The following is an 11,565-nucleotide window of genomic DNA, read 5'->3' on the forward strand; positions in this document are numbered from 1 at the left end:
CTCTTTCTTTATTCCCATTTCTCTCTAGGTTTGTGATCCCCTTCAAGGACCATGAAATAAAGTGTCCCGCAGGCCGGGGCAATATATTATAGAATATATTATTTTGTAAAATATATAAATATTGTATTATATATTATAGTATCCTGTCATAGGAGGTGGATTTCATGGAAAGAATTTAAACTTTCTGAATTCATAGATACATAGAATCCTCCCAGGATTCACATCCTAACAAAACCAACATTACAAGTAGGGAAGAGCTGCAGCAAAATAAGCATGAAAATTTATAAAGTAAAAAATTAAAATTCTGAAGCTGAAGACAGAAAACATAAAATGAAAATTCTCAGGAAGAACTGTCACTGTCATACTTTAACTATCAAAATGCATTCACATCCAAGTCACATTCAACAGAATTTCTGCTCATTACCACCAGACAGCCACCACAAGCCTAAAGCACGCTCTCTTGAAAAGCTTGTGCCAGTGGGAGCCACAACAGGCTGACACTGAGCAGCCCCACTGGACAGAGCGGATGTTCTCAGAAAGGAGCACGGCCATCACCCAGCCATCAGAGGCCTCGGCCTCCTCACAATCCACGCGATCCTGAGGGCTAACATGGTAAAGTGTGTTTGCTGATCAACCATTAAGTTCTGAGCATTCTCCATCTAGAAGCCTTGCCCTGACTTCCCTGAGGGGCTCTGCCACTCTGTTAAGAAGGTGGCTGTCATGTCCATTTTCAGAGGGACAGAATAGATAAGGACACTAAGATCATCTGTGTGCTTCTGATAAGGAGCCAAATCACCAACTACTCAATAGTCTATGAGCAAGCAGTCTGCCAGGTGACTGAAACTGTACACATGTGCCCATGAACTCAATAAAAACAGCTTAAGACAGGGGCTAAGGAGTCAAGAGCACTTGCTCTCCCAGAGTTCAGATCCCAGCACCCACATAGGTGGCTCACAAGCTCCAGGGGATCTGATGCCCTCGCTGGCCTTCATGAGCACCTAAACACATTTGGCACGCCCGTGCACACACACACACACACACACACACACACACACACACACACACACACACACGGGGGGGGGGGCAGGGGCAAGGGCATATGAGTTCATACAAGCACATAAATATAAAACGTCTGAAATGCTAAACAGATGAGAGAATTCTTTGTGAGTGTGAAGTCCAGCAGACCATTCTGTACTTACAGCAGCTGGAAACTGAACATCAATGTTCACGTCAGAGTCTCTGAAGCCCAGTCTGCTACAGGAGGATCCATACAGCCTAAGGGAACAGTCTGCAGAGAAGCAAGCAGGTGGGAGTCACAGCAGTGAAGTCTTGCCAAAGCTCTAAGAAGTAAACACTGCGAGTGAAAGCATACTCATCAGTCAAAGGCGCGCCCGCCCAGAAGCAGGACACACTGAGAGCAGGCACTCAGACTATGACCGCACAGCCATTTGCTCAGCTTTTCTCTGGCCTCCAGCCACTCCTGCCATAAGCTGTGGAGCATGCTAAGGACTCCTATGTGATCAAGCTCATATTTTGTGTAGAAAACTGTCATAATTTTAAAAATTCAGAAAATGTATCCTGAAAAGGACACAGTGTTTAAAACCTATAGTATAGTCATAAGCGAATACAAGCATTTCTTTCTGATGTCAGAATGCACACATAGCTCTAACTTATTATAAGCAGTAGGTTCCACTAACAATGGTTCTTGCTGTTGGGGTTCCCAACAGTAATCCCAGTCTTGGGATGCCTCTACCTCAGTCTCCATAAGCCTTATAGGCAGCACCCTGTGGCCAGGCCATAAGTTAATGCTCATTAGGTAAAAGCAATCTGAACTATGAGGCGCTTTTAGATGCTAAATAGAAAAAGGAATCTAGAACATACCTGGTAGCTTGTGCTGGAACACACTTTCCATGACACACTTAATTTCTAGTCTCTGATCCAAGTTTTCACTGTGTAAACCAAACTCCTGCACCACTCTGTCAATGGCGCTGCCAACTGCATGTATCTGGGAGGGCGCTGGCGGGGGCAGTGTGGTGAGCAATTCTTCCTCCTGCTTTTCCTTGTAAGATCAATGGTAAGATTAAAATCACTCAGGTGTAGCTGTTCTTTTCACTGAGAATTTTCTGGGACCTTTGTAGCCTTCCTTATCTTAGACATGGTGGTCTTCATCCTATCAAACATACACACACACTCTATGTACTTAATATGGATACTAAGGAGCAGGCAGGAATACAGAGAAAACATGGACAGCAACCACAGATACTAGGTGCCTTATTATCTGCATAAGAACATCAAGGTCCCACCAATGGCTTCTTACATCCTAACTCTGAACTTGGGGAAATTCACAGGGCCACCTAACAAACACATCTGACTAGTGGACAAGTATTCTACAATGGGTTTAAGGAAAACCACAAAAGCATACACCGCTGAGCACTCATACAACTGCAGAAATCTCCCACTGAAGGCAGACACAACTGCAGTCCTAACACACTTGAGGTATAAGGCAGACACAACTGCAGTCCTAGCACATGTGATGTATGAGGTACATATATAACATTTTCAACCAAACCATAAATTCGCCTGTGTTTTAACGAAAAGTATTCACTTGTTTCAATCACCAGAGACCCACTCACCTTAAGGTTCTTCTTGTGCCTCTTCTCCTTGATGTGCTTATGAGCAAACGGGATGGAGTCAATCAAAGCATCGCACAGTTTGCAGGTATACTTTGCTGTTGGGCAGTTTCGTGGTCGCTACAGTTTGAAAAGATTGACAGGAAGATGTATCTCTAAACATTCAGAGAAAATTAGCCAGAATCACAGTTTCCCGTTACTTCCAAGCTTGGCAGTCATTCTTATTTAAATACAATGGCAGTAACTGTCGAGTTTCTTAAGTCATGCCGATTATACCTTGGCATCCAGACTTACACAGAATAAAGCCTAGTTCCCTGGAGCACATACCGTGATTACTAACTCGGTGTAGAGTAATGTTTAGAGATGATGTAGTAATGTATCCATAAAGACATTACCCTTTTCAGCCTGTCGATGCAGTCTCTCTTGAGCCGTTCCTCAGCCTGCTGGAGGCCCAGCAGCTCCTTGGTTGAAAGGACAGATTCATCGATGACGGGACCATCCAGATCTCCGTCCTGCTCACTGTCCTCCGTTCTAGTCCTCCGTGGCTTACGAGGTCTGGACCGCTGTTTCTTGTTTTCTTAAGTTAGGGGACAATACGGGTGGTGTTGAAAACTATTGCTCTCAGTAAGAAGTATAACTTTCTTCCTATACATCCATTTACTTAGGCATAGTACTAGGTATTGAACCCAGGTCCTCATCCATGCTGGCGAGTGCTAGGCCCTGAGCTCTACCCCAAGCCCATGTGAACTTACTTCAATGATATAGTAAGTGACATCTGAACACTGCACAGAGGGAGACAGCTTTCCATTCACCAATCCACAGAAACCACTGCAATTGAAAAGGATCCTCCTCCCACACTACACCCTGAGTATGCATGCACAGCAGAAAGCTCCCACTCAAGGCTGTGCTGATAACTGTACTTCTGAACCACTTGATGTATACAGGGCATACATGATAGTGCCAACCAAACTGTAAACACACCTGTGTTTTGATGGAAAATATTCATATCTAATCTTTGATTTTCTTTCAAAGTGAAGAATCCAAGTCGGGAAAAATGGACAATATTGTGTGTAACCAAAGAACTTGGAAATTGTGATTATTTTCTTATATGGTTCAAAAAAAAATCACTCAGCTACAAATTCAGGTTCCTTCAATAAGAGGAAAATCTTCAAGCTAAAGTTTTACTTACTGAGCACACACAGCTCCCCACTTTAGCTTTTGCCACATACCAGTGACAGGCTGAGCACAGGAAACACAACTGGCAGTTAAGTCAGAGTCTACCCTAAATAAGTATATCATGGACTCTGTTAGTTATACAATCTGTAGAACGACTGAATAAACTCAAGCTAACAACGTTTCAAACGGTGAAGCATATAACAATTTTGAGACTGAACTTTAAAAACCGTGGTGAGCAGCCTTGACACTCCAGTTGGGTTCTAAAGACACTGGAGGCTAATTGTAATGCTGGGCTTAAATGATATTCATTTCCAAGCTAAAATTCTGATGAAGGAGATGAAGAGATGGCTCAGTGGAAGGAGCTCCTGCAGAGGACCTGAGTTCTGTTCTGCAGGCACCCACACATGCACATACCCACAAAAATCAAAACAGTAAAACATTTTAACAATTATTATTAAACACACATGGGATTGTCTTCATTGGCTTTCCATAAATTAAGGATTTGAAGAAGTCTTGCATAAGGCAATCTCTCTCCAGCTTTCGGAGGGACTCACGACTTAGCAACTGCAATGTATTGGCTAATTGCAGGAAAGAATTCTGGGTAGAAAAGGAATTACAGGACTCCAACTTTTAAAGAGTGCTACTGTGGGGACTGGAGAGATGGCTCAGCAGGTAAGAAGGCTCACAACCATCTGTGAACTTGAGTTCCAGGGGATCTGATGTTCTCTTCTGGCCACCATAGGCTTCTACACACAGATGGTGCACAGACTCATCCATGTAGGCACATATGTACATACACATAAAAACAATAAATAGATAGGTAATAAATAAATAAATTCTTACAAAAATAAAGAATGCATTGCTAGACTGAGAACTTAGCTAAATAGCAGACTCTTCCCATCATGCACACTGGCACTAAGACCGAGCCTCATCCTGCTGAAAACCCCTTCAAACACTAGTAATCAACTGCAGCTGTGACTAGCACAGCACTCCCGCCACAGCACTGGGGCAGTGAGGTAAGAAGATGGAGACCACTGTGACTTTTGGGGAGGGAGTGCTGGACAAAGTGCTGAGTGGTGCTGACAGCAAGCACTGCCACCCCATTCCATAGCAGAAGGCAGTGCTTTTATGTGCCCCACCTCCTCCGATCCCTGTAGCACTTCCCACATCAATGCTGAGGTTGACCCCACTCTCAGAGAACAAAGTGACTTGTCTAAGGGTACAAGGCCAAGGCAAAATAAAGATGTAAAATGCAGTTTAAAATGTGGCAGGTGTCAGTCTTGTTCTGTCCAGGATGCAAAGTGAGGAGAAATCCCTGAACAGCCCCTGTGGCACACTTTAAGAACAGACAGGGCTGTCAAGGGTTGCAGGGACAAGCTGGGAACAAAGCTCACTGGAGCAGCTCTTGGACAGCAAACAGCCCAAGAAGGTCCTCTAACTCCTGACACGGGCTGTCATGCCCCAGCGGTGAGTGTTCCAAGTCCTCACATCTTATTTGCAAACAGAACATCACTCCAGTCACAGAAGACATTTGAATGGACATTTCCAGCCAGCCTATTAATGGCATTGCCCCCAAGACTTTACACCTACAACCTCAGACATTTGAGGGTTGAGGGAGGGACAATAAAGCCAAAATGAAAAAAAGAAAAGCAAAACCGTCTTTTAAAAGCTTTAAAAATCAACTTAATATAATTTTATCATATCTTCTCAGTTTGAGTGATTTATTATTGCAGGCCAGGGTAATGCACCCTTTACTCCCAGAACAAGGGAGTCTACGTAGAAGCAGAGGAAACTCAGAGTGTGAGGTGACCTCATTGACATGCAGAATTCGAGGCCCACCAGAGTTACACAATGAGACCCTGCCCAAGGTAAAAAAATTTAAGATATTTTATTCCCTTTAATGATCTTTCTTAAGAGTCATTTCCACGCACTGCAAATTTACACATCAAATTAAACTCCTCTCTATTGTATGCAATCTTATACAAAACCTTAAGGTTTCCTTTATGATTTTCAAGGGATACTATCAATTTCTTTGTTTGGCAACCTGAAACTCTGCTATCTACAGAAATATTAAGTGTAAACACAGAGCCAATGTACTTCCTGCTGAGACACCTTTCCAGTCATCCCTAAAACTGAGAAAGAACATGTATAAGAGGTTTTTGCTCTGCATCTGGTTCCTTTAATATTTCTAGCCACAAAACATTGATCTATAATTCATTATTATTACTAGCAGTGGTAATTTTAGACAAGGTCTCATTAAGTAGTCCTGGTTAGCCTGGAAATCTCTAAGTAGACCAGGTTGGCCTCAAATCTACAAGTCAGTCTGTCAGCCTCTGCTTCTTGCACTCTTGGACTAACGGTGTGTACCTCTCAGCCTGGCTTACACCTTATCTTAAAAGTGCCATTTAAAGTATCCCAGCCAGTTAGTTAGATTAGTACTCCCTTCCCCCTTTCTTTTTTTAATTTTTGTTTTGTTGTATTCACACAACCCAGACTGGCTGGGAGCTCACTAGGGAGCACGCCTGACCCTCCTGACCCTCCTCCTGAATGTCTTGATGGGTAGTACAGGCTGCCCTTTCTGGGTTGCAGGCATGTAACACACACATATCTTAATTTTTTATTTCCATAAGACAAATATAGGTAACAATGTCCACAGCTACATGAATGCCATAATCAAAACGTTTAGGGTCTGCACAACATGTTAAGAAGTAACAGAGAAATCCAAAGCCCAGAAACCACCAAGGAACACTGTTCCCTCGTCAGAATGCCAGGTCCTGCAGACTGAGGTAATGGCCAGGGTGACAGGAAGCATCCCCAATTTCAGTTTCGATTTCGGTCCCACTTTCCCATCCAGCACTGCATAAGTCTGGACAATTTCAACCTCTCCAAACTGCAGCTGCCCAACTCACAAAAACGTGGTTCCACATCACCCCAGAATCCTACACAACAGCCTTTCTAGTCTTCCCAGCTCAAACATTTGTAAAGCTACGGTTCATTTTATTTTATTTATTTTCTTTTGAGACAGGGTCCTTTTAAACCTTAATTCGGAAGAAAAAGCATTAATGATCACTGTGAAGCCAGTCTGGTCTACAGAGCAAAATTCCACACCAGGCACCATACTGTGAGACACTGTCTTCAAAGGGGCAATTTTTCCAAGTCTAATTTCATACTATAAAGTTTTCATGCTTTCCATCCAACTCACGACTTTATTTCACTTCAGCAAATATACTGACTAGATAGAAATAACTTTCTCCTGTTTTTTGAAATAATTGCCATTGCAACATCTATGTACACATTTTGGAAAGATACAATCACTTTGTATCAATATTAAAAAATGTAAAGTTACTTAGAAATGAAGTTTTAGCATTGGGAGGTCCAAGCAAGTGAATCTAGTTAAGGCTAGCCTTGGCTACATGAAAAAGCAGCAGAGTTTGATTCTTCTGAAGGGAATGGCACTGCTTTTCTCTGCATTATGGTTCTCTAAACTTCTATTTCCCAAATGTTGTTGTCAAGTTTGTGTTCCAACCACCCCCGGGGCCCTGTGTGAGTTAGTTTGGTTAAACGGAAACTTGGTTTTTTTTCCCCCCCACAACTTCCTCTTTCCCTGCCACTACTTCTCTCCATCCCTCCCTCTTTGTAATATATGTAGCCTATACTCTGTCATAACTGTAAATATTTTCAGTTTTACACTGTCATGTACATTATGAGCCTATTTTAAAATTAAAATCATGTACACAAAAATAATGCCAATTATGGAAATTAGAGTATGATCTCTGATGTTAAGTGACCACCCTCTTCCTCTCCCATAAGGTGTTTACTAAAGTAAAATGAGCCTGGCTTTTCTGCTTAGTTTTTAGGGGACAGTACTGCACCATGATGCCCAGCCTGCCTTGGAGCTTGTAATGGTCCAATGCATGAAATATGTTGAGGTTGCCCAACTATACAGTCAACATTAACACACATTAAAGAGCTCATGACTGAAAAGAACAACACTTATTTGGATGAAGAAAACAGCACAGACACACAGCCTAGAGACTTGGGGCATACCAGGACTTCCTGCTTCCATTTCTGACATGGCTTCTAGGCTGCTGAGGTCTTTCTGAAACAGCCTTCTCACCGCTCTGCAGCCTCTCCCCTCCTGCCACCTGTAGGCATCCTCACTTTCCTGAAAAGATTCTCTCCTTGACCGGCTTACGACAGGAATCCTAGGTGCAGGCTTGAGCTCTCTCCAGCTGTCGGCATTACCAGCCAGTTCATCAGATAGCCATTTCTTATTTTGATCTTTGTGGTTATCATTCATCCAAGCAGGCTGACTGTAAATTGGGTTTTTAAATGCATATGGATTGCTGGAAACCGCATACAGTCCTTTCCTGGGGGTGTTCCCATAGTTCCCGGGTGATATCTTCTTTTTTGGAAGGCCCCTTTCCATTTTACTGCTATGGCCTTTAGCATAGTCATCCATTATTAAATAATCTTGTTGGGGATGGCCCCTTCTGAAATCATCATCATCAATAATTCCACGGTCTTTAGTGCGCTTCACAAAGTAAGGTTTTGATGTATCTCCCATGGTCTTTGACTTCAACTTTCTTACTTTGTACCTGAAAGAAGGCATTGGGGGAGGGGAGAACAAAAAAAACAAAAAACTGTAAAATAATATCATACCAAATACTCAAAGTAACACACGGGTGCCCTGAAGTCTTTATCTTTCCCCATTTAAAAATTAAATTGCTATCACATTCCTAATAATGCATTCCAGAAGTTACAGTGTTCATAAAAAAACTAGTCCTTATTTAATACAAAGACTAAATCTGAAGAGGCTTTCATAGTCTCAGAAACTAAAGAAGTCACTTCTATGTAACGAGAGCACCTCTCTTCAAAGTAAACATCTTAAGTCAACACTGTTACAAAACTCCCAGATCTAGTTCTTTTTTTTTTTTTTTTTTTTTAAGTTGGCAATTACTTTTAGGTATCAAAGTAGCCGAAACTATGTGAACAGACTTCAGTTTCGATCAGCCCCACTCTAGGCTTCGCTTTTCAACCCGGCGCGTCCGCTGGGCGAAGGGGCAGCACTCCCCACCAAGGTACCGCTCTAAGGGACACGGCTTCCGACCAAGGGACGACGCCAGTTGACTTACCCGACTTCTCAGTCCCCAGCCCCAGACAAGTCCAGTTTCGTCACCAACCACAATCCTCCGCAGGATGACACTCCTTTTCCTTCCCCATTCGGCAGCCCCACCCCTGTGTGCCTCAGTTTCCACCAGCGGAGTCCCCAGGCGAAGGAGGAGGCGGTCCCGCGCTACTGGCCACGAAGCCGCCGTGGGGGATAGGAAGCAGGAAGCGCCCGGCCATTGACAGGGTTCCGGGGTTCCCCGGACCAGGGCCGGAGCCCCGACACAAAGTGAAGACGCGGACTCGAACCCGAGGGCTCCGGGCGCACAGCCCGGCCGAGGCGGCCGGAGAAGGACGGCGCCAACGTACCTCGGGGCCGGGCGGATACGTTCCTCGGGGCGGGGGGAACCCACGGACCCAGCCCGGAGGCGAGTCCCGGAGGGACGCGACGAGACGGCGCCCCGAAGCACTCACCAGCGCCGCTGCGGTCCCCCGCCGCTTCCTGTCCGGGCCCGGCTCCTCTCCGTGTTTTCCTTCGGCCCCACTTCCGGCGCTCAGCGCCGTCTCATTGTGCGCGATTGGAAGACAGCGGTGTCCCCCGCCCCGCGCTCCGCGGCTGGCCGGAAGCGCGCACCGGAAGCGCGCGCCGCCCCGGTTCCGCCCAGCGCCGGGGGCGCGCGGCGGGTGCGGGCGCAGAGGTTCAGGGTTACTCGTTAGCTACCTGTGCGGTCCGGCGCCCAGCGTTTTCGGGTTCCCCCCCGACGCCCCTCTGTGGCTGCTGGGGAAGCTGAGCCGGGCTGCTGGGTCTTTTTACAATTCCGAGTGACTCCAGGTTTCAGTGAGGGCCTTGTGAACGACCTTGAGGGAAGTCCAGCGGCCTAAACCTCTGGATTATCCAGCATTTAAGCTCAGGGGAGCGCTCCTCGTTTTTATTTTTTATTTTTTTGTGGATTTTGTGTGTGTGTGTGTGGCTTTTTTTTTTTTTTTTTTAAAGCAGAGGAAGACCCTGTCTCAAAAACAAAACAAAAAGAAAGGAAAAAGAAAAGAAAAAGGAAGAAAGGGGATGAGGGAAAGAAATGTCGTACTTCGAAGAATATATGTAGTGGTGAAGGATGACCTGGGGGTAGAAATTCAATTTTTTTTTTTTTTCTTTAAGAACTAGTAAACAGCCGGACAGTGGTGGCGCACACCTTTAATTCCAGCACTTGGGAGGCAGAGGCAGGCAGATTTCTGAGTTCGAGGCTAGCCTGGTCTACAGAATGAGTTCCAGGACAGCCAGGGCTACACAGAGAAACCCTGTCTCAAAAAAACCAAAAGGAAGCAAACAAAAAAAAAAAATTAGCAAACAACACAGAGTTGCTTTTTTTTTTCCTAATTGAACATTCATTGTTATCTAAAGTGTTCTAAATACCTTGAAAGCCTCAAGCAACTAATGAATAGAAGTGTTGGAAAAAAGTAAGGCAGTTTTCATTTCTACCTATACAAAGTATGAATTTAAATCCATTGGTTCTTCAGCCAACAGTCTTAAAGTGAAGAATGCATACAGCCTTGGCTATTCCAAGAAACTGTCTTTAAAACTGTAAATAAATATTAACTCAATCCTACTAGTTCAGGAAGAAAGGAATACAATAGAAGTTTAAAAAGCAAAAGAGACATAGCTAAATGGTAGATGTTCTACAACCAACTTGTTTTGTCGTTTTTTTCTTGCTGTGTGGATTTGGGCTATCATCTGAGGTTCTGCAGAAGTCTTTTTTTAAAACATGTATTTAAATTCCAAAGGCTGCTTCCTGGCCCCCCTTCCTTTCCCCAGGACCCCCTTTCACCTCTGAGAGGGTGCACCCCCCCATTGCCCACCCCTGGAATCATAAAGCACCTCCTCTCCCACTGAGGCCAGACAAGCCAAGCCAGCCTTGCTAGCAAGCCGTCTATCTCTAGGGTCCCACAGCTAGTAGCTGTTCTAAATATAACTTGAGCATTCCTGTCACTGACAGTAAAAGTTACATGTAGCAGACTGTGACCACCAAGCAATGTAGATGTATTAAGAGAATGAGGGGGCTGAGGGAATGGGTGAGATTTGCTGCTTTTACAGAGGAGCAAATTTTCCCATCACCCAAGGTGGTTGCTCACAGCTGTCTGTAACTCCACTCCTAGGGGATCTGACACTATTGGACTCCACCAGCACCTGCATGCCACACACACACACACACAGACACACACACACACACACACACACACACACACACCTTTCAGAAAGGAGGAAGGTACATTAGAAAGTACTCTAGGGGGAAAAGCAATGGCAAAGCTTGACCCTTAAGGAGACCTGACTGAAATTCAAACCTTTACCAGAGGGAAGCATCTGCTCCTAGCATCTCTGTGTGACTTGAAACATACTCTTAAAAAATTTGCAATAGCCTCTTACGTAGACGTCCTTTGTTCTGAAAATTCATCAGAGCCAAACTAATAATCTGTTTGCCAGGCAGACAGTGGCATTTCATTGAGTCCAAAGGGAGCTGACGATGCATCATTATATTTATTATGGTCCGAAGCCGCGTCACCACACCCAGGTGAGTAATCTCTGAACCAAAGTCCTGGGTTAGGTAAGTCCTTGGTTCCTAGAACCCTAGAGGAAGTACATAGCACACACTGTTCT

General features: G+C 44.5%; 1 protein-coding gene across 7 annotated transcripts in view; it reads right to left on the minus strand.

Annotated features, from left to right (window-relative positions):
- Positions 1-9,469, minus strand: part of Tut7 (terminal uridylyl transferase 7) — a 54,248-nt gene extending 44,779 nt beyond the window's left edge. For 4 of the 7 annotated variants that reach the window (XM_029547325.1, XM_029547326.1, XM_029547322.1 and 1 more), the window contains exons 1-6: positions 8,942-9,442; positions 7,854-8,404; positions 3,026-3,207; positions 2,634-2,750; positions 1,882-2,059; positions 1,200-1,288 (exon numbers count right to left, since the gene is read on the minus strand). In XM_029547325.1, the coding sequence (XP_029403185.1) occupies positions 1,200-1,288; positions 1,882-2,059; positions 2,634-2,750; positions 3,026-3,207; positions 7,854-8,373 (1,086 nt within the window). In that variant the 5' untranslated portion in view covers positions 8,374-8,404; positions 8,942-9,442. Of the gene's footprint in view, positions 1-1,199; positions 1,289-1,881; positions 2,060-2,633; positions 2,751-3,025; positions 3,208-7,853; positions 8,405-8,941 lie in introns of all 7 variants that reach the window. The other 3 variants (XM_021215408.2, XM_029547323.1, XM_029547324.1) reach the window with 2 other exon arrangements.
- Between the last annotated feature and the right edge of the window lie 2,096 nt (positions 9,470-11,565).

The sequence above is a fragment of the Mus pahari genome, chromosome 16, assembly GCF_900095145.1.
Source record: "Mus pahari chromosome 16, PAHARI_EIJ_v1.1, whole genome shotgun sequence".
NCBI lineage: Eukaryota > Metazoa > Chordata > Mammalia > Rodentia > Muridae > Mus > Mus pahari.